This window comes from Agelaius phoeniceus, chromosome 3 (assembly GCF_051311805.1).
Source record: "Agelaius phoeniceus isolate bAgePho1 chromosome 3, bAgePho1.hap1, whole genome shotgun sequence".
Lineage (NCBI taxonomy): Eukaryota > Metazoa > Chordata > Aves > Passeriformes > Icteridae > Agelaius > Agelaius phoeniceus.
Genome location: NC_135267.1, coordinates 111,347,629 through 111,374,715, shown reverse-complemented (window position 1 = coordinate 111,374,715; position 27,087 = coordinate 111,347,629). Strand labels below are relative to the sequence as shown.

Here is a 27,087-nt window from a genome sequence, read left to right as displayed (position 1 = left end):
CCCACTTATCAATAAAAACTAAAATAAAGGAGTGACAGAAGAAAATGCTTTATCTGCCTCCTAAAGTTGGTAACTATGTGAACTGTTCTCCTGTGTACATAATCTTTAAACAACAATATCTGAAATTATAACCTATCCAAAAGTAAAGTCCTAATGACACTGGATCCTCAGCTTCACTGCAGCAGAGCCCTTATAAAAATGGCAGCTCAAGATCATTCTGAAAATGGTAAAAAAAAAAAAAAAAAAAAATCTGGAACACTAAATTTTTGCAGGGAGGAAGGAGCCCAGAAGCAGAGATAATAATAAGAGTCCAGGTGTCATTCTCACTGTACAAGGCAGATGAAGACAGTTCTCCTTTTCCCCACAAACGTAACAATTTATCCAAAGCAGGACTTTTTTTTAGGAAACATTTCAAGAACACAGCAGTCAGGATGTGACTTGGAGGAGACACTTCTCCAAGAGGAAAAGGTATTCTAACAGATTACCCAGCCCCACACCAAACTCACACAGTTTAACAAAGGTTGCCCATACAAATAACTAGAAAGAAACCCCACTCACTCAAGTTGTCCCTCTAGGATAAATGTGCTGCTCAGTACCACAGCCCTGCTTGCAGCCCCTCCACAAGCAATGTGTCCCCATGCTGTCTCTCCATTAACTCCTTTGCCAGCCCCAGTGTTTTCCTTTCCCTCTGCTGCCTCTGCCTCCCCAGACAGCCACATTTAGCTGCAGCAACAGAAGGGTTTGTTGTTTGGATCAACACCTACCAAAAGCACCTCTTCTCAAGAACCTGCACTGAGGGCATCAATTACAGCCCCTAGAGCAGGATTCCAGATTCACTGCTGACCAACAGATGTTCATTTCCAAGGTATCCCTCTTCAATTACCAGTAAACAAATATTAGCCAGTTCTCCCTTGGATTGACCTTAGGAAAAAGTGTTTAAATTGTGAATGAATTTGCTCAACAAAAGAAGGGATAACAGCACAGTGTTCACTGGAACACTTGTCAATGCAAGGGTCAAGGAGGGGCTTTCCACACAACCTGGCCCATGACAACTCTTCCTCTCTCAGCAAAATCTTTCATCATGCCCCAGTTGCTTCCTCCTGGTATTAAAACAACAGGGTCCCTTCAAAAACTTCTATTTTGATGAAACAGTGCTTTGTTTTTTTGGGGTTTTTTTTTCAGAAACTTCCTGCCAGGTTTATTGGTAATTTTATCAGATGCTGTCATCCAAAGAAGAGCAACCTCTAAGCCCAGGCCATGAAAGCCACCACTGTTACAATTTTCAGCATCTTAGCAAGAACCCATTAAAGAGCTAAAGAACATTTCCTTCACCCTTTGACTAACACCCTTCAGGGATGCTTGGGAATGCTTCTCTCTCCCCACTGGTAGCTGGGTGTCTCACCAAACTTTGAACTTGATGGTTCACTACTTAGTAACAATTACTTCAGCGAGTGATTATCATCATTATTCTCATACTCCATCCAAACACGGCTACTAGAGAGCAAATTAACTCTATCCCAGCCAAACCCAGGGCAATCCTGCCTTAGAAGCTGTTCCTCTCCAGTTAAATTTGGATTCTCCTGCTAGGTCTACTCCTCTCACTCTTCCCCTTTCAAGTAATTAGCCCTAGATTTCCTTCTTTGTGGTTATTTTACTGTGGTTATATTACTTGTCTCATCCTCTGTGCTGATCCTTTGCTAGACAATATAATTAAAAACACCAGCAACTCTGACTGTTGACTTCCAATTCCTTTACTAATTCCTAGTTTTTTAGGTGGCTTTGCATCAGCCTACAATCTTGATTTCTTGCTGAACATTACCAAACATGTCTTTTTACAGTTTCTTCTTTTGAATTCCCATCCACCTTATAGCTCCATCCACCTTGTCCCCCTCCTGTGGCTTCATTGTTTTTGTCCCTTCCAGTCACCTCTCACTTCCTACAAACAGGTTTTGCTTACAGAAACTAGAGCATCCACTCAAGATTTGCAGCATTTTCACAATCTAGGTTACTAAAACCAACATGGCAAAGTTCCTACAGTATGAATTGTTCTGAAACAGGGCAGGGAAAACTAAAGAGCTCTTTTCCTTGCCCACTCAAAACACACAGCTAAATCAGACCCATCCATATCCTTCCACAGCCACAGCATTCAAAAGGCCAGCCCTGCCATCCTAAATCTAAGTTAGCTTTGAGTCTGACCTAATCAAAGCATTATCCAACCACTGCTTCAGTGAGAGCACTTCCTTCCTAAAATTACGATTTCCATTCCACAAGTGTTCCAGCATTTCATTTTCTTTAAAAATGGCAATTATTTTTCTAGATAGAAAATGAGGGATATCTGATGATGGCCTTGGTAGCTACAGTCTCTTGCTGTTTAATCACCTTGCAGGTTCCAAACCACATCTGAGGGACATCAAAACCATTTCCCACAAACAAAGGTACCATAAATGGGGCAGTAAAACTAAAGTGTGGTAGAAACTTCACCATTTTGCCCACTGCTGTGCCAGTGCTTCAGTGAGTTACACACAGTTGCAGATTCCAGCTTGCTAAGAGGACATTTTCAATATTATTGGCCAATTACCTATGTTTAAAGCTAAGGTGATAGGGTTTTTATGGCTGTATACTAGATTCCAATTTTCCAAACTATTGCAGAGAAGATAAGTATTCTGACCCCATGATGCAAATCTGGCAATGCTGCCTTCAGAGTAGGCACCCTTGAAATGTTCCCAGATGCCACCAGGCAAACAGCTCTTAAACCTGGAAAAAGTCGAGGTTTAACCACATGTGCTCCTCCTGCCAGCAGGAGAAGACAAAACTCATCTAAATTGCATGTTCTGAGGCATCCCTGCAGTGCCAGGTCCTCATGACATAAGGCTGGCAGCCCGGGAAGGACAGGGACACAGCTGGTAGAGGAATCAGCTGGGCCAAAACTCCTGATCCCAAACCTCTATCTTTCAATTACTGACCCCTCCATCTCAGCACCCTCACTCTGGCCCTCACAGTACACACACACACACACACACAGAGGAATCAAATCCATGCTAATCACTACTGGGAAGGATCACAGCTTAGCCAGACAAGCCTGCCCAGTCTGCTGTGCTTCCAAGGCAGCCTGGAGACTGCTCTGGAGGGCTCAGCCCTGCACCTTCTTCCACAGCTCTGGGAACAAACTTCAAACCAATGAACAGAAGAGAAAGTGGTGACATCTCCATAGCTTTAGCAGAGAGCTGGAGAACCTGGGTGCAGTGCTTGCACTTGGAATGCAGCTGTATTTGCTCTGAACTGCATCAATCAGAGGTACCAGGTTACCAGGCTCAGAGCTGTGGATGTCCTGCTGAGTCACCAGGAGGAGATGATGGATGCAGCCCAGCATTCTACAAAAACCCTTGTGACTCATTCCAATTCTGAGCAGGCTTTTTATAAGAAAACTACTATTTCCAAGATCAGCTTTAATACTCACCAAGAAGTAAGGAATATTCAAATATAAATAGTAACAAGAAAAAAAATCTACAAATACTTACAAATTTCAAATGTGAAAGAACAGTTTGGGCTAAGAGATGTGTTTGCATATGTTCCAAGGGCAAGTATTTCAAGTTGAAAAAATCTTATTTAAAACTGCAGACAGTCTCAAAAGCAAGATTGTAACTATAAAATAAGCCCATATTGATGTTAGTTGAGCCTCATTTTCTGGCAGAGGCTGTTAGGAAGGCTGCTCCTGACCCATATCCTCTGCCCTGTTTATGGCTTGTATCAGTCACTGCCAGCGTTCATTGTGATGCCGACTGCGTGACAAGGCCAGCTCTGACCCATCTGATTTATCTCTGTCACAACTTGAGCTCTGCTCTCCAGAAGTGATGGAAGGCAAACAATGACTGAGGGATGCAGCCTGGTGACACTGAGCACATGGCCTGGGCTCGCCTTGCTCTGAAGGGAAGGCAGAGGGAAGCACATGTGTGTCAGCTCATGTGGCAAAGACAGATAGGACAAAACAGTGGGCATCACTAACCCATTCATTGCATGTTAGCTCTGTGATCAGCAAGTAAGCACTAACTATTTAATTAGTCAACTAATTAGTGACAGGCAACATGGAAGGCTTCAGATGTTCCCAGACAAATGCAAAGATAAAAAGCCTAATTAACGATCAAGCATTATGCTAACTACAGCCAAACAGGCCAGATGTGTGGGATATTGTGTGCCCCAGTGCTGCCAGATAACGGGCTCTGACAGGAACCCTGCTCAAACCCTGCCACCTCAGAGCTGATCCTGGGTACACCAAGCCCCCAGCAGGAGACACTGTCCTGCAGTAAAAAATCCAGGCTTACTGTGCTGGATTCCAATTCTACTTTGAGGAAAAAAAATCCAGGCCTTTGATAATAATGTACTTAAATCCATCTGGTTCTTAAATGCAATAATTATTTTCATGCGCCCATAGGGAGAAGGAAATAAATTTCACAACAATTTCATATTAAATATTGTGATTTTAGGCACCATTCATTTATAGCTATCTGATGTAGCATGTTCTGTACATTCCAATATCCTCAGAGAAGTCATTGTTTACATCAGGTTTTGGATTAAGGACGTTTTCAAGACCATGGATTAAAAATGGTTTTCCCTATAATCAAAGACAATAGTAATTTCCACAGCTGTATGCTAAGAGGTGGATAAAAGCCAGTGGGTTCCCAACACTGGAACCAGTGACAAGACACTGCTGGGAGCAAGCTCCACAATCCCTAAGCCAAACTTGCATCCCTCCATTTTGCTCCAGGAACCAGGCATTGGCACTAAGTGGAAATAGTGGGGTTTGTAACCCTATGTCCTTCTGGTCTAACCCTGATGCCCTGCCCATCCCTTTGAAGCTAGCAAAGGAGTGAAGAAAAAAAACCCAAAACAACCAAATAAGAACCCACCCACTGTCACATCTGCACCCCCAGAGCTGCTGTCACACCAAGAGCTGGCCAGGCAACAGGTCTGTCCCTGCTACTGCAGTGCTGCTGCCTCCATCAGGCACCCAGCCCTCCAGCAAAAAACAAAAAATCACTGTGCATCCTCAAGAAAAGAAGCTCTACAGCTGAAAACATACCTGCACATGCTGGCTGAGCAGCATGGGAAAGTCTAAAGCTCCTTTGGAGTTTGGGTGGGTGAGCAGTGGTGCCATGGCTGCCCTGTGGCACAGCAGGAGGCGTCCTGCCATGGGGCAGCAGAGCTCATTCTCAGGGTCATTTCTCTGCTTAATGAAAAATGGATCTCTTCAGTCTCAAAGAAGTTGAAAACACTTGCAAGATCGAGTTCCAATAATTGCCACATCAGTAAGTGAATTATATTTATGTGTTTCCATGGTGACTGGTAATGAAAAATAATTAAGTATGAAGAATAATGATGAGAAAACGACTTCCTCTTTTTAAGGATTAGGGCTCACAAATTGATTCAGTCCAGCTATTTTTAGTGCAAGTAACCTTTGCAGGGAATATTAGAAAATTATGAGTAAATTAAACAAAATTGTTTTTAAAGGCCTTCACACTGATCAGGAGGCTATTTGCTGCTGATGTGAAAATTAAAACCTAATCTTTTGCAAATTTATCCCTCTATTAATATAAATTTTGTGACACTGCACTAAGTGCTGGTTCTGAGGTTCTCTGAGCAGCACCCCATGTCTGACAAGCCAGGACAAGCTCAAGGAGGATGTGTCCTGCAACAACTCTGCCAGAGTTGGGTTCAAATTCAAGCCCTGGCTGCAAAGGCTCAGCCGAGGGGGCTCTGAGGGCAACACCTGCAAAGGCCTGTTCACTATGAACAGACTCAGCTCTAAAGGTCAGGTTTAACTGAATTTGGGGTGGAACTCAAAGCCTAAAAGGTGCTGAAAGCAAGAGGATGAGGGGAAACTATTTACTCTAAGATGAGATGCTTTGCAGGAAGTCAAGAACTAAGAGAAGGGCAAGAAGCAGAAATTTTCTTCTACACTGCTCCAGCAATACGACATCTATAAACCACTTAACTTATTCCTCTCTTGATGTATTGAAAATATCATTTGTGATGTTATCAATGATTGTCGTAGAAATACAAACTGTTGGCTTAACTGAAAAAAGAAAAAAAGGCAGAATTTTCCATTCTCCATCCTCCACAAAAGCACCAGACAACTCTCTCAGTTCTTGCTGCATCTTGTAAGAATCATGTTCGGATTTTGAATTTTATATTCATTTCTGCAAGTCTTTCTAGTATGTGTGATTAAACTCTGCATCAAAGGAACTGCATTCTCACAGTCTGACTGCCCAGTAAGCCCCTGGGGAGTCCAACAGTGAGACAGCAGAAAGAGCACCCTGTCCTCATGTTAGGAAGGCTGTAAACAGCAGAACTCATTCACAGGTTTCCCTGCCTTAATAGGGAAAGGGAGATCCAGACAGGTTTGGGATCCCACCAGGAACAACTGGCTTTAAAGGACAATACTGCTTGGGGCCATTGACTCCACCTCCCCTCACAAGACTGCAGTTTAAGAACAATGGCCAAAGCAACTTTAGGTGTTCTCAACACACATTTTCAACATGCCTTCACCTTAAGGTGCAACCAGGAGTTGCTTGGAATCCTGCAAGTCCCAAGGCACCCAGGATGCCAGCACCCATCTCTCCATCCACACTGGAATCCTGTGAGTCCCAAGGCATCCAGGATGCCAGCACCCATCTCTCCATCCACACTGGAATCCTGTGAGTCCCAAGGCATCCAGGACACCAGCACCCATCTCTCCATCCACACATGCTCAGACATTTAACATCCAGTACATTGAGACAAACTCAAGGAATGCTTTAAATGCAAGAAACAACCCCCTTGATACAAAAGGGAACACATCCTTTTCAGCAAAGGAAATAAATTAAAAACTTACCAAAAAACCAGTGTTTCCAGAAAAGAGATTCCAACGTCAGATGCACCAACCACCACAATTCTAGTGTTGATACACACTTTTGGTTCCAGCACCAGCTTTCGATTTATGAGGTTCAAAGAATATTTCAGCTGTTAAAAAAATACATAAGACATAGAAATGCATTAAAAAAAACAGTCAAAGCCTGCTAGGAATCATTAAACTCTCAGTGATGCATGGCCCTGCATTCACACAAAACTTCTTATGGCTCACTGACATGACTAATACCATTTTTCTGTGCACAGCACCAGATAAGTGGTACTAAAATATGAGGAATATGTGCATGTTTAATAGGTCACAGAAAATTACAAGAGCTGAATGGTCTGGTTTCTCCTGAGTAAGATGCCCTGTAATCCTTGCAGGAGAGGACAAAACACTGCCTCTTCTATCACTCACTGCCATTTATCAAACACCTCAAGAACTGGTATTTACGTACTGCTAAGGCCATTTTTATACCTCCTAAAGCAGTTTTTACTCTTGCTGGTTTATTTATGGATATGGTTTTACTAGTAAATTAATTAGGAACTTACGTTTTGAGTGGTTGTGTGTTTAATTGAAAACTCCTTTCCAAAATTATCCCTCTTTTCTTAAGCACAGAGCACCTACCTGGAAAGCCAGGTTGCCACACAAGTAAAAGAGGAGCTCAATGCCACTGGGACCAGTTCTCCAGTCACAAATCTTACTGCCACGTTGGTAGTTACTAATTTCAGCTTCCACATCACTTCATGCACATTTTGACTAGGGTAATAAACTCCATGAGGGTTTTTTCCATGTGTCTCTAGGTCTCACTACCTAATAGGGATTCTCAAAGCAAATATGCAGCTAAGAGACAAGAGATATTTTTGCATTTGACAGGTTGGTGGCTTTTTTTCACCTTGACTATATTTAGCTTTCAAATTTCTGATGAAAGACAAGGAAATACTTTCCATCTCACAGTACAACACACTTAGCACTTTTCCTACTGCTCTGGGTTGCCTATATTCCCATTTCACAGAATGGCTAACTGCAGGTTCATAAATGCACTGGGAAGACCAATACAAAATGGAGCCACTTTTGTTATTTGTCAGACACTTCTCCTATAAATTCCTGCTGTGACACTCAAGAAGGAAGCAATCTAAGGCTTCTAACAGGTTTTCCTCTACTACAGATAGGAGACAGCACCAGTAAAATTAAGTCCTCTAAATTCCTCCCATGGTAGTACAGTAGAAATACATTCTCTATATATCAGCTGACAGAGTAACTCACTAGATGAAGAGTACTTTCTTTAAAAGCTGTGGTAATTATATGGGCCTTCTCAATAAGTACATAGCACGTTGAGATCCCCAAGAGCTCTTTAATGCAATGTCTTTGCACTGGTGGAGCTCCACAGCTGAGGTTTCAGCACAGCCCCACCACACTGTGTAACTCACGAGAGTGCTGTCCTGTTCCCCTAAGGAAGCATTATGGATCAATTCCCTGCCCAATGGCATGACTGCACAGCAAGTCATTCAGAATGTGGCAAAATTAAATGTCACCTTTGGTCAGGCAACATTATTTTTTACTGCCAGATAAATGTTCTTTGAGGTGCAGTTCACCACAGTGCAATGACGACATCCAGTGGTGAGCCAGATTCATCTCAGGGACTGGACTGCCCTGGGAAAATTCCAGAAGATATCTCAAAAAGTATGCCAGCCCAGGGTGGCTGCTTAATGGTGGTCAGCTGTGTGGCAGCCAGCACAGGCCCTCAGTGAAGAATGCCTTGCTGAGGAACAGAACCACCATGCTACTCCAAACCAGGTTTGCACAGGACACAGGCAAGTCCCTACAGAGAACCTCCATCATCCCATTTAAAGCCAGTGTTCTTGAAATGGTTGAACACTTCTTACACAAGGCTCTGCCAGAAAAAAGGGTTTTAATCATAAATTAAATAATACAGACTACATCTGTAACATTTCCACATTTCAGAAGCTGAAAAAGCCCTTTGTATTTCCCTGGAAGTGTACATCTTTAGAAGAGATTTTAGGAAATGAGAAGAACCAATGCCAAGTATTACAGACATCCCCCACTACTTAAAATCAAACTCAGACTGCATTTCTTATGCTAAATGGTTATGCCCCAGCTACAGGAGTTCTTGCTCTGCTGACATGTGTGGAGCCCTCCCAGTCCCACAATCAGCCACGGAGGACTCTGTGCCCTCACCTCAGTATTCACATTCCTGGGATTGGCAGACAGCAATTCTGACAGGCTGGGTTTTGCTGCACACACATATTTGCAACTTTCCAGAAAAGCAAGAGTTTTCCTCCTTCTGGAGGAAAAGTGATTAAGTGATATTTGTGTTGCAATGGAGCTCTTAATAAATTAATAAAATGGCAAAAAACCATGGAAATAAACTACTTGTAATGTACCAAATCAATGAAAAACGGCAAGAATGCCAGGAGAAAACAGCACAAACCAAACAGGCCTCAAGGCAATGCCAAGTTCAAATATCTCCTTCTACTGCTGTGCTGGTGGTTTATTTTAATGCACTGCAGCAATGAAAGCAGGAATACAATTTCCCTGCAAAGAGTTGTCCAATTTACAAAACAGCTCCTGTATCAGTGACACAAAGGCAGCCTATGAGCAGAATATAACTTGGTTTGTTCCCCACACAACAGCCCCAGCACCAACAGCTGTCATGCTCCAGAAATCACCTTTCTGCAGCTAAGCACACTAAACAGCCCCAGGGAGTAAGGAATTAGATGGACTGGTCCCATAATACCACCTATTTTAACAAAATGTCAGGACAAACAGCTACCTGTGCTCCCCAGAGGGGTAATCAGACATCATAATTGACAGGTCAATAGCAAACTAACATGTTTGTTTTGTATCCAATCTATTAAATAAACCAGCAATCATTAACTAATGCAAGGCAAAAAGCATTAATTGCCATTGGTACAAAAGGCATACGTAGAAAGGAGGATTTTCTTTGGTTTTCAGATGATTATTTGGGGTACTGGCACCCTTACCCACCATGCTGTTCCTGTCTGGGTGCAGAGGAGCTGGCAGGGGTGGCCATGGGCAGTGCTGGCCCTTGGCATCAGCCCATGGGGCTATTCCTGCACATAGACAGCCAGGGCCACCACTCTGAGCCTTCACACTGGGCCTTGTTAAAACAGTGATGCAGCCCCCAGACAGTGACAACACAGCCCCTGCATGGAACCATGGCTTTCACTTACAATCTCACAACACAACATGGGCCAGAGCAGGACTCATCTATGGCATCCAGAGCCCACACATCCTTCTACCCCAAGCAACCAACAGAAAAAGAGTCATGAAATATTGATTAGGTTTCAGCAAACACATTGTTTCCTTTGCACTTTCCAAACACATACAGCTTCATGTCCAGCTTTCCTGTTTGCTTTGCACATGCCTTGGGAATGGATTCATGGTACATTACTCACAACTTTATATTAGATGTTGATGGTACAAACTCACATCCAGAATATTTTGAGGCTCCTTTTAGTTCTGTTTTTAAACATTGGACCTTGGGATAGCTGTAGGTTTTCAACATATATTTATAATAATTGTTCTACAGCAGGTCAGGGTTTATAACAAAGAGTTTCGTTCTAACAAACAAAACCATGGAAATTGAACACCCAAAAATATAAACCCAAAAATTTGGACAAAGTATTTCAGCCCTGACAGGAAGAAAACAGCACTGTGTTCTGAACTGGGCACTGGAAAGTCTATCCCAGTAACACTCAGTGGTGTGTCAGAGCTGCTGCAGTCCACTCTGGGGCTCCATAATGCGGCAGAATTTGCAGCATCACAGAATCCTTTCATTTGGAAAAGACCTCTAAGGCCATCAACTCTGACCATTAAACTTAGGCTTGACTTTATTAGACCCTGAGGATTTGGGCTTTGCCCAGCTAAATGCACTGAAGTGTTGGCTGCAGTTCAAGTACCTAGCAGTGGTTCACATTCAGAAGGGCTGCTCGGGGCACTGCATGGCAAACAGGGGGCAGCCTCGTTTGTTGTGTTCTTGGCATCTTCACTGATCCATCACTATGGCTTGGAGGGGCCTTTCCAGCCCTGGCTTGTGGGATTCTACATCTGCCTGCAGTGCTTTTGTTTTATTTCAACATTTGTTACTGAGAAATCCCAGTGATAGTTACTGCTCTGGAGGATCCACATGATATGTATGAGCTGTTACTGCAAAAACCATCAGAAGCAGTGAAAGCAATTAACAAAGCTGTTAGCAGAGTAGTGCTGAGCTCAGCAACAGCGACAGGCAAACAAGAAGGTGAGCAAACAGCTATTTTAATTTCAAGCTCCATTTGAACCACAAGTTAAAAAAAGAAACATCAATGTTTACCAAGGCGATATGAACAAAACAGATTGGAAAATGCAAGCTTTTCCAGCCTGCATTAGGAATTGTTTTCTAAATACTAGCTACATTCCAAAAAGCCTCATTAGAAATCTCTGCAAACACGTTTTCAAAAACTGTTTCCAAGCATTCACAGACTTATACAAACACCAGAAACAGCAGTAAAAGAAACAGAGATGAAGAGTGCAGCCTTAATTGTTTTGTCTTCGTCAAAGAACCCGTCTTTAGGAACTGTGGCTTGGACAGATAACAGCTCACCTTTACAGAATATTTTCATCCATGGATCCCCAAAGCCTTTATGGAAGAAGTCAGTATTATTACACCATTATTATGCCTATATGGGTAGATGCTGATCTTCAGCTTCTGGAAAAAGCCACCTCTATACTCATAACCAATCATATGCCAGTCCCTATGGCTCCATACAAAACCAGGGATTTCCTGCTTGACTCCAACCAGCAGCAGAAGAGAGCAGAGCATGGACACATCTCTTTAGTTTCCTCATAGAACCACTGTTACCATGGTAAAAAGATACTCTTTTTCCCTTTGAGCACTGACATTTGGATCCCCAGCCCAGAGAGGGCTGGGCAGTTCACACTCCTGTAAGGACCTGACTATTGCTTGCTGCTCTGCTTCAAAGGCCAAAGAAATGAACTCAGAATGGTGCCACTTTCAGAGAGCTCAGTTCTCCCCTGTTTTTCTGGGAAGAAAGGGAAGGACAGGAAGGCACAGGAATTCAATCAAAGCATTCAAGATGGCAAGGGGGTAAAGCACATGGCTGGCTCTAGTCCTCTTGACAGCAGCCATTGCTTCCCAGGTCACCTGTCTATGGCTTATTCTTCAAGGCAGGAGGAAAGAGAGTGGCAAATACAAACTTGGGGCTTTGGCCAAGGACTGAACCCATTAGCTCCACATCCCTCTGAGAGAGAAGCAAGTCTGACAGTCCCTGGGGAAAGAAGCCCTACAGGGACCCCTGGCCTGAGCACAGGAGCAGCAGACAAGGGGCAGCTTGCACTGGTCTCTGGTCACACTGAGCCAGCCTGCACAGGCAGCTGCCCACACACACCCACAGCAGCGACAGAACAGAGCCAGAGCAAGAGAAGGCACAGACACCTCATGTACAGACTCAGGGCAGCAGAGGAAGCAATTTAAATATACTGAACTCACTGAAAAACATAAGAGAGGTATAAAGTAAAAAGCTTGAAAAAAACAGAATAAAAATTATAACATTTCATACTGAAAATAATGGACATGAGGTAACAAATAATAGTCCAGGATATGAGGGGAGATTGATTTGTAGGGTCAGCAAATCATGTTTTAGTGAAAGCAGACTTCCGTGGCAAAAATAGTTGTTTCCTCCTTATAAACTGGAATTATCAATCTAACAAACAGCTTTGAAAAAGCTTTAAGCCAAGTCTGACCTGTTTGTAAGCAGAAGTGCCTATTTCAGTTTACTGCAAATGTCATTAACACCTGTACAGCACTGACACCAGGCTTTCAAAACAAAGATAGGTCATCTTACTTTTAATTTCACACATGCACATAAGTGGTAAACATTCCTGTTAATAATGCCATCTGGTGCCTCCCACAACGGTGTGACACTCAGCCTTCCAAACAAAATGTAATGGCAGCATCGCACAAGCCCCACTGACATTTACAGTGAGGAAATTTGTTATCAGCCTCACTTCAGAACGCCTGTTTGTGTGCCTACTGGTGCCATAAAACCATCACCTTCACCAGTCAAGGGGAAGAACAATAAATAATGGATTTTCATCCATGCACATACTACAAAAGCATTAAAAATTCATTACTCAAGCACATGAACATCTTAAGCAACAGTTACTGCTTTAAAAATTCATACTACTTCCCTGGTTAAGTGAAAACTATCCACAGCAAGCCTTTGTTTGTAATCCCAGCATCCACACACAAATTGTAACATGAAGGAACTCTGCCATTTTAACTTTGATACATGAGCCTTGATATTTAAAATGCAGGGAATTCTCTTGCCCATCCTCCCTAAGCTCTCTGCTATATTTGCTCTTTATCTTAGTAGAGGCCTAATGATGAAAAAAACCCCCAAACCCTGAAAAACCTTCCATATTTTAGCCATATTCAGTACATTCCAGTGCTTCAACTGCACATAAATAGAACTGAAACTGCCAGAATGAACCTTTATTTGCTACAGGTATGCTACCAAGCCAGCACACACTTAGCTCCAAGGCAGACAGAGGGTAAAATAACAGTGACTGCTTCCCTGAGTTACTCCACGTGAGTTACTCCAGGCACTGCTGTTCCAGAAGCACCTCCAGGAGCAGAGTTGGCTGTTCCTGTGGCCGTGCCTGCAGGCCAGAACAGTGAATGGCCAGTGCCCAGGATGGGCATACACTTCAAAGCAGAGGCTCTGCTGCTTCACAGAACTTGTACCTCTCCCTCTCCACCTTCTTGACATTTTTCTGTGGATGCATAAGGTGACAAACCATGCAGTTTGCACTCTCAGCTGCAGTTGGAAGCAAAGAGCTTTGTTTGCTCAGAACAGATTGTTCTGTGGCAGCCTCTGTGAACAGCCTCTCCCCCATGTTTTAAATTTTGATTTTAAGTCCTTTGAATTACAACTGAGCTAAAATTTTCAGGCTGTACACTGTGGTCTGGCTGGACAGCAAGGAGTTGCTAACAGTCAAATTATCAATTGGGAGTCCTTTCTGTTCCTCTGCCTGCACAGGTCAAGGTAAAGGCTTGTGCTCAGTCTGGGCACTAATGAAAGGTTCAGACAGCTGGTAACAAACAGGTCTAAACACCAGAAAGTAGAAGCCACAGAGAGTAAGCAAATAAAGTAGAGCCCCAGGAGTTTGTTGGAGAGGACACCAGCATCTAGGGATGAGTTTTCTATAGAAACACTCCTTTAGATCAATTTCATTTTTGTTTTTTTAAACAAGCTTCCCTACAAGAGAAAATTTGTCAAGTTCAAAAATGTTACGGATTTTTTTCTGGTTTTACCTGATAGCTAATTTCTCCCTTTTTTTTTTTTTTTACAAAACATGGTAAATATGTACTCTTTTAAAGTCCTGCAATTTTATGATGGACATAAAAAGCTCAGAGAATAGAGAATCATCCAGGATGGCTCCTACATTCAAACTCATTTCAGTATGTAGTTGTGAACATACACTGCAATGGAACTAGTTCTAGGATGAATATAAAAGCAAGGATGTATTTTCCTTTCATGTTCCTGTTTTAATTATTTTAAACTGCTCTCAGGCCATTTACTCATAGCCTTTACCATAACCATCATCATGGAATCAAACAAACACACAGAAATACCACCACACTTGCACTGGAAACTGTTGACTTTGCAGTGCCTTGGCCTCCATTTTCTATTTGAACCTCACACTGAACTAACTAAATTTATACAACACTTCATGGGCTTCAGCAACTGTTCTGTCTTTTTATGAGCTGGAGCAGAAAAAACAATTCTAAACTGTGCAATAGAGCCTGACAGCTTGAATGCAGCCATGAAATAAAAACATAATAAACCCAATAGCATGAAAAATAATAAAAGGGCAAAAACAAGGAAATAATTCAACAGATGTGTGCCATTTTTGTTCTTCATTGTGGATCAGTTATTCTTGTTAATTATATCACCTATTCTTCCCTTACATTGATAATTACATGAAGCAGATGGAGAACAGAATGCTCCCAGATGGTGAGAAAGCAAACAAGTTTATAAATTGTTTATTTATGAAGAAATAATTAAGAATTATTTCATTACCTATAGCTTTCTACTCCACCAATAATGACATGCATCGTGAAGGCCAGCAGCACTTTATAAGATATTCAGGATTCTGTTGTAACCGACTGTTTTCCGTGTAACATGACTGCAGTGACTGACAGATGTGCAAACCAGAATAATAATCTAATCTGTTTTAACACTGAGGGAATTAAGAGTTTGGATCTTTGGATCTCCTGCCAGTTGGCACTTCAGCACTGGTTGCTGATCCAGAATACAAAAATTAGAGATTTCCTTTTGCTCTGGCACAGCTGTACAAAGTGTTTGATCTAATGAGTAGGGCAGGAGCTCTGTCAGGTCTGTGCCCTGAACCCCAGCAGAGCAGATGTGTGGCTGATGCAATTCTGAGCCAAGATGTGGCACCTCTGCCACACTTGCTGCTCAACAGGTGTCCTAAAGTCTGGACACCTCAGGAGTAGATGCAAATCAGCAACTGTGTCATTCCTGAGGGCTGCAGGACTTAATGGGAGGCAAGCTTAACATCTCCTGCTTTGTGCCTTCTCACACTAGCCTTACCCAATTTATCCAAATCTCTTCAGCAGAGCAATGGGAGACAGAGTTTGGTAGGAACAGACACACAAAATCAGCAGTAAAATGTATTTCCAATCTCAAAGTAAGGAAGAATTTACAGCCCTTCAGGAAATGGAGCCACTGCCTGAGGAGTGGCAGGGTTCCTGGGGCAAAGATGAAGCAGCACAGAGCTGTGGTTTAAGAGAATAAGTGAAAAAATGTGTGATGGCCTTAAAACCTACAGCAAAGCATTCATGAAAAGGAGGGCAAATAGGGGAGGAGCAGGGACAGTTCCTAAGTCTGTATTTCTCTGGAGTCATAATCATTTTAGCAATAAGCCACAACACACACCAAAAGCCTGTCTCAAACCAGAAACAAGACTGAACCAAGGGAAATGCCACAAGGTCCTGGAGAGAACAGGGGGAGTGGAGAACTGCAGGTAAATGACCACACAGGTAACAGTTGGCTCTGTGGAGTTATAGGGCAAGCTCCTGGAGTTTAGGAGCACCTTTCTCCAGCTGACACATAGCTCTGACAGAGAGCCCACAGGAGGAAGGACCTATGCTTCCTTTAAAGCCACAAACAGCTCATGCTCCCTGCATGAGACAGGAGGGAGCAGGCCAGGAATCCATGGGAGAACAACACATGGCACCTCCCCTTTGGTGGCTTTTCCAGACACACAGAAGAATAGAGAGACTTGACAGAGGGACAACAAGAACAAGTTGCCACATACTGTGCTCAGCTGATCCAGACCTGCAGAAAAAGCACCTCTGCAGCACAGACAAGATCCACATGGACTGGCAGTGCTCGAGGATTAGTTGAGAGCAGAGCTTCTGTGGTTTAGATGGATGGTTTCTCTTCTGGCTTTGGAAGAAGGAAGCAGGAAAGAGGCCATGCATGCCCTGGATCTGTATCTATGAGTGAATTCCCTTTGTGCCCTAAGCAGGCTGGAATGTCCTTGGAATGTCCTGGGGAGACAGTGGCTGATAGAGCCCCAGGGCTCCCACCTGCACTGAGATACAGAGCCACTGACAGCCCACAGACATCCACACACAAATCAGGAGCTGTGCCCCCACACAGAACTGCTGAGCTGCTCAGCCCCAAGCTCTTACTGGGGAAAAAGACACTCTGCAGGTAGAAAAGGGGAGCAGGAGCTCAAAAAGGGCTGGAACAAGAGGAAGGCAGCTGAAAAAGCAACAGATGAGAGGCAGATGTTGATTTGTTATTACTAGATATCAAGGGCATCTTATGGGTATCAAAGCAAGAATATCACCACAATTATCCCCATTACCAGCAACAGATATTCAAGCAACCAATTAGGGCAGGCAATCAATGAAAATTTTACATTTCTGAAATCAACTAGCATTTACAATCCTCATCCTCTAGTTCATGTGGCAAATCCTGCCACTACTGCAGAGCACTCTAAAGCAGAATTACAGTCATAACTTGCCCTCCAGCTCATGGGAACAAAGTGGGCACAGATTCACCTCTAGAGGAGCTGCTTTCAAATAGGAGAGGGCAAAGCCCCCTCTGTTTAAACCAGCTTGGTGAGCTGGGATAGAGACACGGGATAAAGAAATGAGAAGTGGTCTCAAATGCTTGGAATCCCTGCTTGCCCAATCTAAACATCTTGCAAGATCCTGCCCTGGTCTCATTTGAAACCACCAAAACAAAGATGATAGGACACATTTTCTCCTTACTCCTCTGCAGGTGCTGGCCTCAGACGTGTTCCCACTAATTCCTACTCCAGACTCTGTCTGCCTTTCACCTTTCTTCCTCTCTTCTCCACACTTTCCTCACAACACAGTTCTCCCATGTCCTTTTCCCCTCACTTCCCAGCCTGTTAGCATCTTCTACAACCAAAATGTGTTTCACCTTGTCTCACTGTATTTCATAAGGTGACACTTCCCAGCCTTTCTGTTCTTCTGAGCCAGCACATTTATCTCCTTGGTGAGACAGGTTGTTCTCTGCCTCACAGATTGCACCTTACTGTTTACAGTAGCTCTGAGAAGCCTTTTAATCACTACAAAAAGGCTGAAAGATAACATTGTGCCTTCTGAAACTCAGTTATATTCATTTATAAGACACACCTCAGTTTATTTGTAACTTCACTACAGTATTGGGCAAGGTAGGGCAAGATCATTGGATGGGGATCAATCTTCTTTTACGAGGCACCTGAGCAGAGAGAGAGGGCAAATGCCTTGTGCCTGGCTGCAACCCAAAGTCTAAAAGCAGCACCACCTCCTTACTGATGAGTACACTCAGTTTCCCATGGCAGCCTGCTCCTTATGTTACACAGCTTCCCAACGTAGGGTGGCCAAAGGTCGCTTCATTCACTCAACAGAAGAGTCAATTTAGCTTTACATGGTTTCAAGTTCTTGGTATTTCAGAGAAGCCAGCAGCAGCAGCAGACTAGCTTTATCCTCAAGTTACGACCCAGCACTTAGCCCCAGATGTCCATTCTGATAGAGCACAGTCTGTCAAAAATCTATAATTCATGTAGAGGCAGATGCATGGATACTTGGCTGGCCTTGAGTTGGGGTTTTTCCAGTATAACTTCTTAGCAAAAATTTCACACATTCTATTAAATAGGAATCTGAATCTGAGATTTCAAACCATTATGCCACTACCCACAGAGAAGCTCAGAAAACCTCAGGAAGAACACAAGCAGACAAAAGATTTGCAAATTTTTCAAACACAGGATGTCTGTGATTTTCCAGCTTCAACAAAAATACTAAGATGAGCTCTTTTAGGAAGAGAGAAATCACTTTAAAGGTTAAGAATAAGAAGCAGTTTAAAGAAAAGCATCAGAGCTCATTCTGCAGATAAAAGAAAGGCAGGGATGTGCATGTGAAGGGAAGGCTGTTGAACAAAGCCGAACCCAGACCAACAGCCTTAGCCATGTTCTGGATTTCACGTTGCCAGCTGCTGCCTAATTAAGAGTTTTAGGTGCCAAAACCTACTGACTAACTGAGAAAAGGACAGCTCTAAAAATATTATATGGAAGCCCACCTCAGCCAACTGGAAGTTAGTAGACAGACATAAAGCTCCCTAATTATGTTTCTCACAAAATTACGACTACCTACAGAGAGAATCCATCACTAATTGTGTTTTTCTTCATATTTCAGCTTCACTAGCTACTCTTTTGAGGAATCACCTTCATGCCAAATTTTAGTTACTTAAAAAATGTAAGGGAATTAGGTGTAAGTTATTGTAAAAATGAAACTTAAAGAGACTTTTCATTTAGAACCTCCAGGCCACACCAGATCTTTGCAAGTAAAACCATTTGCTAGTGAAAACAACCTTTTCCTTTGCTGTTAAGTCACTTGATGTTTTAGGGGTAACTTGTGCATGAAGAAACCTGACTTTGGGATTAAAAAATAAAATGTACTGAAGCAATCTCTACAGAAAGAGTCAACAGCACGACATTGCCTTGTTTCCGCTTGCAGAGCACGACACCTAAATAAAGCCAGCAGGAGCAAGGGCTCAGCAGCAGGCAGAGCATTTAGAAGATGCTGGGAGGCCACGACAAAGCTTTGCCACGGTGGGCAGCGGAGCGGGAAGGGCTCTGCTCCAGCGGCTGCCGCGTGTGCCGGGCGTGGCAGCGGAGCGGGATGGGGAAGCGGGATGGAGATCGGGCAGCCAGCGCGGCTGCTGTAATTAAGGAGCAGCCCGTGAGCACTGGGAGGTCAATGCCAGCCCATCTGCCAGGCCCTGCACGAGCTGGCAGCGTGCCTCCCGCCTGCTGCCACTGCTGTTACCCACCTGATCCTTGGAGACTTGCTCCGACGGAGCGCTCACGCCAAGCTCTTGCAGAGGATAGACAATCTGTCGTCTCGGCCGCACGGGAGCCATGTAATGAAGGGCAGATGTCAGGGAATGAGCACAGGGATGCTGGAACTGAAAGACAGCAATCCATATTTCAGCAGAGAGAATGTCAGAGCAGTGCATCGCAGATGTCTGCTGCATGGCTTCACAAACACACAGTTCTTAGTTCTGTTGGCTAAATCTGAGACAAAAATCAGCAAATAAACAAACATACTCAGAGCAGAGAAATGAATTGCAGATAATTCCTGACACTAATGAAGATAATTATGAGAGTAATTACATTACTATCTCTGTGGGAATGACAGATAAACAAGTGGTTTGGTTTATGGGATTTTTCAGCACAAGTATTTTCCCCAGGAGGATATTTTTCTCCATAGTGATCATGAATCAGCTTGATTTGACCTCATTAAGCTGTGTTATCTGCTCACTGCTAACCTTTGCTCGCCTGGCAAGGAACGGAGATGAATTTATATAGAAATTCTATACCGACTGAAATGTCTGGTTCATCCAAGTGATAAATGTTAATAAAGTGCCAGAGATTTGAAATGAACAAAACCCTAACGCTCATCTGAACAGCCTCGATCATTAGAAATAGCTGTATCTGTCTATTACACCATGACTGCCTCTGGCACAACTGACAACATGGAAGGGAAGAAAATAAGAGAATTACAGGAAATACAAAACTAACATTAATGCAAACTAAATTACACTCAAGTGCCATTCCATCCACAAATACTAAAAACTTGAGGTTACTATGTTGAGAACTAAGTATAATATCACACTTAGCACTTATTAGATAATAATATTAGCTAAGCTTAAGTAACTTAGAGTAACTCTGTAGCCTGGAAACAGTCAAAAATGGATTCACTGGTAAGACTTAGCTTCTCTTCCATCCAGTGCCATTAAACTGCATTTCTGTGAGTGCCTCTTCAGAAACTGAGAGCCTAATGCTACGCAGGAACATTGGTTCCTCACGGGAACACTTAGAGCTCCACAAAAGGGCATAGGAAAACACATCCTTCCTGCAAATGTACCAAAGTCTAACCTGTCAAAGAGCTCCCACGTGAAAGCCAGTGGTGGTTTCAAGAACACCCAAGTCACCAAGGACACAACTCATCTCAGTCACCATCTAAACACCAGGTGCCCAGTCCAGCCAGGCAGGCAGGCAGCAGTACGAGCTGGTGGTCAGTCTCCAGGGGAAAATTCCATCTGTCTCAAGACAGCCAGGTATGACTGAGGGATGAACTGCCCTTTGGATGCACTGTGTGTTTCCATCACAGGTGCTAGGAGCCTGGGTGATTGCCCAGGACAGACAGCAGCTTCAGACAGCTTGCAAATTTTACCTTGTGCTGCCTTTTCTCCCATGAGACTGATGACAAAGCACATGTGTGAGTGCTTCTGAATTATGTTCTTCTTGAAAATGGATTTTTTTCCTTTAGAAGTTCAGTTCTTACAGTTCTCCCATGACACTTGCAGGAACACAAGTCCCCCCCTTCAAAAGCCAATGAGGTACCCAGGTCCCACTGACTTGTGGTGAAACACAGTCTAGAGTGGCTGAATCTCTTTAGAAGGGTTTTTATAAGCCACCTGGATGTGTTTAGGATGATCCCCTTGCATTTACTCAGGCTGCATTACCCTTGTGCTGGGCAGGAAGCCAAGGCCATTTCCACTCTCTGCTCCCCACCACGCTTCCTGAAGACACTGATGGACACCATGGATCAGCCCTGCTATGCAAGAGCTGTGTCCACAGGTCCAGAATATGTCAGGCAGGAAGAAAAGAAGGTACAGTTTGCTGCAGATTGACAAGAAAAATCCCTGTTTGCAGTCATTCATGGAAGCAAAGAAAAAGTAATCTGAGAAAATATGGCAATATTTAATACAAGAAATACTAATCACACTCTCCTTACCTTGTCCTCCACATATTCTGGATAAATAGGGTAGTAAAGAGAAGATTTGTGACCCAAGCGAAGAATCTCCTTTAGAAAGTATTTTGCATAGTGATGAAATACAGGATTCAAGACAAAGTGGCAAAGATGTCCATGCTCCTCTTGCTGTAGGTGATTGAAATGAATGAAGTCCTCAATATTGTAATGTGATCGAATATACTCAGTATCCTGGAAAATTAGGAATTTCTGAGTCAGCAGTGATCAGCAGCTACCTTGACAGGATTTTAGCAAATACCAACCAATGAGTGAACTTCTATCAATTAGGGAACTACATCTGAAAACTGAAATCAAGAGTCTTTGACAGCTGTCCTCAACTGAAGGGCACTGACTGAACAGATTTTTCTTGAAAAATCTTTTCATTGTATCAAAACCTCTCCTTGCAGCGTGCCCCTATTTACAAGGAATGCACACCTGACCCATACCTCCAATGCCTGATACAAGTTAACAGACGTCCAAGGTGGGAGGAAAAAAAAAACCAACTGTTTTTCTGCATTCAAGGCACAGAAGCCCAGGCCATGCCTCTCATTAAATTCCAGCTGAAAAAGGGAATTCCACAGAGCAGAGCTGTGTAAGAAATGCCCTCCAACAAGTCTTCCCTGTAGAAGTGATAAGCTAATACTTTTGCACATTTGTTCACTCAATCTATCCTCTTAGTTCTTAATATAATCAAGAGAATTGCTCTCAGAAACAGGAGTGACTGTTCTATTGTAAAAACTAATCATTAGAACTGCTGAACAACCTAAAATCCACCTTTTCAGTCCTAGCAGAATGTCACAAAAGTAAGACTTGGAGAATGTTTACTATTCAATAATAATGTGCAATGTCTTTTTTTACTCTATCAGGGAATAGGCTTTTGTTTTCAAGTACATGATTCACAATCACTTAAGACTCTACTGTTGGACAAAAAAGTTATGAAAGCAAATCTGGAAGAAGAATTACTGCTCTTTGCAGGATTTGTGGCAAAGCTGCTTATTGACTTGGAAAGTAGAAGGGAAAGAGGTGATTAAACACCTATTTAGAGGCAGAATAGCTTTGTGTTAAAGCACAAAAAAGTGCAGGAGGAAAACTTTCAGGACATAGCAGCAACTTGTTGAAAGTAACAGGATTTCTTTTTTCATCTGTGTGCCAATCATTACGTAGGAGCAGAGAAACAATACAGTGGGCATAGGCTAGACAGTTTCTACAAGCAGTATTTTTACAGACACTTTGTTAGGCACAAGTAGAGTGCCAAGCACAAAACTCAGCCTTACTGTGAGCACCAATCACCACAGAGCTCATGGAACACAAACTGAATTTACCATTTCATCCCTAGTGACAGCAACACCAACGACTTGATCCAAAACTTCTGCTACAAAAGCCTGTACTGGCATCCCATCCTGCAAGGTAAAGGCAACAGATGCACATTTCCAGTTTCAGTAGAATCTCTTTCTAATGGTAACTGTGTATTTCACCACAGAATTCCAGTTAAAACGCTCTCCCCCCAGTGCAGCTCCCAGGCACCATCCCAGTTTAACCAGACTGCTCCCCAAGAGGGCCCTGTTTGAGCCAGGTGTGTGTGGCTGGACTCTGGACCACACAGACCTTTCCTCACTGACACTTCAGTTTGGGTACAGCTGCTGCAGGAGTGCTGCAAGCTCAGCCACTGCTTCAGTCCTGATCTTAGGACAGGACTGAACACATATCACCAACAAATACTCACTGGATCCTTGCGAGTCTCAGTGAATATCTTTGAGTCATTCCACATATTTTCATTCAAGCTAAGAGTTTCAATGAGCATTTTGACACCCTGTAGGTCACTGGTTGCTGCTTTTCTTACATTAAATGACCTAAAAAAGGACAAAAAAAAAAAAAAAGAATTAAAGTTGACTCTGTGACAAAATAAGGACAATTTCCAAGCTTAAGACAACACCCCTTCACAAGTACCAACAACACCATTCAGAAATTGTAACTGATTGCTAAATGACACTTGTTCCAAAGGCAGATATGAACTTATTGCATGTAAGAGAAAAAATCAGAGCACCTACTTGAGACAACTCCAGAATCTTGCTTTATCTGCTATTAAACACTCAGCCCAATCTATAACCCAAGGTACCACCTGTCTTCAAGTCAGTAGAAGTCAGCAATAAAGGCAGGCAAAGAACCATAAAACAAATGTGGAATCTGTAGCTGAACATTGTGGCACATGGGGAAAAGAGCTAGATTAGAACAGGGAAAGGCAAGAAAAAATGAGAAGAGAACAAAGAAAACTAAAACTGAGCCAGCTGTCATGGTACAAAGCAAAGCAGGAACATAATTTCTCTGAGAACCAAATTACTAATTTTTGTGTTAGGCCTTGGTGCCTCAAGCAGTAACACATGAGGATAAATTTACATGATTGCAACACTTCTGCTAAGGATGGAGTGCCAGTTTGTAATGACACAGCAGTGACCTGGTAGCAGAATGCCTGTGCCACACGTGGAACACCTCACCTACAGACAGCAGTAAGGTGGCACTTAGCTCATTTACAGACTGTTAGCAAACACCTTCTCACCTAGTAGTTAGGAAGAAAATTCATCTCACACTGACAGTCTATAGCAGCTGAGGAGCTCTCCCAGTGTCTGTCAAAGGCAGAACCCTTTCCTAGATACACACAGCTCATGCAACCCACACTCGTAGAGTGGTGTTCAAGAAACTGAACTACAGCTTCAGTTCTGAGAAAAAAGTTCTTTCACCCACAGATAAAAACTTGCAATTCATGTAGTAGAATCTTTTTAATCCTGTTCTTCTGGCTTCCAATTTAAAAGTGGATGTGCCATTCTTCAGCCTCAGTCATACTGAAAGGCATCTTGTGGAATACAAGCTTAATGAATAGCACTGGTACCTTAAAAAAAACCAAGATTCTGGTATGTTATGAGAAATTTCACAGCTGAATTCACTGACCATTTTTAAGTGCTCAAAAGCATACATTTGGTTACTAAATAACAAATTAACCCTGACCTAAGCGAGCATCAGCTGAGCTTCTGCAGCTTCTCAAACATTTCCACTGTGGATTGCGAGACCCAACAGTGCTGAGAGCTGCAGCCCACTTTTGTGATAAGTGCATATTATATGGCTCTACACAGATATTTACTATATGTATTATGATATATTGATTAGTAGTGCTGTATTAACATTTTAATAGTGTGGGTAATGTAGTTTTGTAGTTAAAATGCAATTTTTGCAGCTAAAATAGAAACTATGTATGTGGGATATTTTTTTAAAGAAAGGAATGAGGTACTCACACCGTGATAGCAGCCATAGGACACCTCAATCTTTCAGAGAAAAAGAATTTATTGCTCCATTATCAGAAGAAACCAACTTCTTCCCGCCTTGCTCAGCCCTGAAGATGCCATCAAGATTAAGAAGAAGCAGTTGCCACTGACCAGACAGAATCCTTTAGTTGAATAGAATTCATGCATCATGTATGAGATGTATAAATATGCAAACAGGCTATCACTTTTAAGGGTTAATCCTCTGTTAACATGTGTCTTTTTTCAGGCTTATTGTGCCCAGAAAGAGGTAGCCAGACTGTCCGTAACTCTTTATTTTTATTGTCTCATATTGTCCTAACCCCAAGTGTTCAAATTTTTATTACTCTAATTATATTACTATTTTTATAACCATTTTATTACTATTAAATTTCTTAAACTCTAAAAATGAGTGATTGTTGTTTTCCACACTCTGCAGCCCGAGTGCCCTCCTCCCACCGCTGCCCAGCCCACCAGCTTTTCCCCACCCATGCCCCAGGGAAAGCAGCTGTGCCTACAGGGAGCTGCATCTGGAGCATCACAAAAACAGAATATGTGAAAAGCTGAAATTCCCTTTTTTTTTGTTTAAATAAGCAGATCCACCAGCTCCACTGGGATTATGGAACAGGAGGAAGGACTATCCAAGGTCTGTACTCCTTTCTCTCCCAGCAATGAATTAACTCATTCTAGATGCTCAAGTCCTTTGACTGCTCAGAGACAAGGACACTATTATTATTATGCTTTTTAGTGAAAATTGAGGGAAAGTGCCCATTAAGAACCTCAGCCTATGCCTTGTCATCTGTTATTTTTTTCTCCTTCAGTGTTAAGTAGCAGACTCACAGTTCCATTTGCTGCACTCTTGCTTTTTGTGTACTTAACACTTTCTCTTATTCCTTTTTACTACCTGTACTAATCAAGAGTTCATTTTGTGCCTGTGCCTCTTCTGACTTTGCCCTTTCACATCCTCATATTCCCCTCTCTTCTTACCCCGTTTTTCTTTTAGTCCATTTTCTGTGACTTCCCTTTCACTCACATGCTTTTGAAAGCTGTAGGTGCAAGTACAATGTGTTGATCTTTCACAGATTTTGGCTATTTCCAAGAAGGTATCTGCTGTTGCACCCTGTAGGTTTTGTTCTGCAGAAACTTTCCAAAAGCTTTCTCTGGTTTCTCCCAAAGCTTTTCTGATCCTGAACCTCAACAAGCAGCTATTTTCCCTTACTTTCCTGCAAAGCTGCAGGGGGATTTGGAAAATGCTACTAATGACCCTATTTTGCTTTCATGAAAGGACTGGTGTCATTTGTAATATGCACAATGTAATCAGGATGGTAACTTTTTTTTTTTAAAGAGCCTTGATAACAACTTGAATTTTGCCCAAAATTGCAAGAGGACATATGACTCCCAGCCTTACTGGTGGATTACTGAGCAGCTGGGCCTGAGATTATCAGGAATTACTCCAGCAGCTCTCTTTCCAGCCAGCTGGATCTTAACTCAGGACCCAGAAGGAGAAGTTTCATCCCAGGGCAAAAAGCTTCTGCCTCAGTCCAAGAGTAGCTGGCCAGCTCTTGCATGAAGTATTTGTGTACCACCAGGGGTGATTAGGTACACAATTAAACCTAGAAGTACTTTGCTAAAACCACACAGTATTTGGTACATTAGGACCAGAACCAAAAAAAGAAAATCTTTAACTATACCACAATTTAAGCTTGGTGTTTGGGCCAGAATAGGCTTGATATGCAAGCAAAGCTTTGGAAAACTCATTCCACATAACAGAAATCACAGCAAGAAAGGTTTGGTGTTGCAGTTCACTGATATCTCAGCCTACAGAAGCTCTCAGAGGATCACAGAGACCGAAGGCATGAAATAAATGATTCAACACCAAAAGTAAAAGAGAAATTATATAGAACAGATACTCAACAGTGTTCCTGCTGTGATCTGTATGTCCCAGAAACACATGACTACAGTTCTCTTAAGAAAGCTACAGCGTACTTCCAAGAATTAAACCTACACCAGGGTATCAGGTGCCAGTGTCACACAATCTGACCCACATCCCCAAGGCCAAACACAGCACCGTGCTTCTCTGCTGGCCTTGGCCCACAGCCAGGGAGCTCGGAGCCACTGGTCTATACCAATGTCCATCTTCCCTACCTTAGTACTGTATACACAAACCCCAAATGAATCCCCTCACTGTGTTTGGGCTCTACTGAGAGGACCCTCCCTACAAATGCTGGCAGGTGTGTCCCACAGCAGGGCTGCCCCAGGGCATGACTCACGTGAGCAATCCTGCCCGGTGGAACACGTACAGCTCCCGATCCAGCCTGGACGGGCAGGAAGGGACAGCCCGAACAAAGCTCCAGATCAGCGGGAACTCTGGGACATGATGTGGCACCAGGATGACACACAAGTCTCTGTCCTGAAAGACATTGGCAGGCAATAAAAGTGTTCTCTAAGCCCTCTGAGGGGACAGACAGCCCTGAATGCAGGCTTTACACTGCACACCACCAAGCACTGCT

The 27,087-nt window shown here is 42.9% G+C and overlaps 1 protein-coding gene across 4 annotated transcripts in view; it reads right to left on the bottom strand.

Moving 5' to 3' along the window:
* CFAP61 (cilia and flagella associated protein 61) overlaps nt 1–27,087 on the bottom strand; it is a 91,079-nt gene that overhangs the window by 41,053 nt on the left and 22,939 nt on the right. For all 4 annotated transcript variants that reach the window (XM_077176177.1, XM_054629417.2, XM_077176179.1 and 1 more), the window contains 6 exons: nt 26,848–26,987; nt 23,011–23,137; nt 22,610–22,687; nt 21,273–21,479; nt 19,303–19,437; nt 6,869–6,996 (listed from right to left, as the gene is read on the bottom strand). In XM_077176177.1, the coding sequence (XP_077032292.1) occupies nt 6,869–6,996; nt 19,303–19,437; nt 21,273–21,479; nt 22,610–22,687; nt 23,011–23,137; nt 26,848–26,987 (815 nt within the window). The remainder of the gene's footprint in view (nt 1–6,868; nt 6,997–19,302; nt 19,438–21,272; nt 21,480–22,609; nt 22,688–23,010; nt 23,138–26,847; nt 26,988–27,087) is intronic.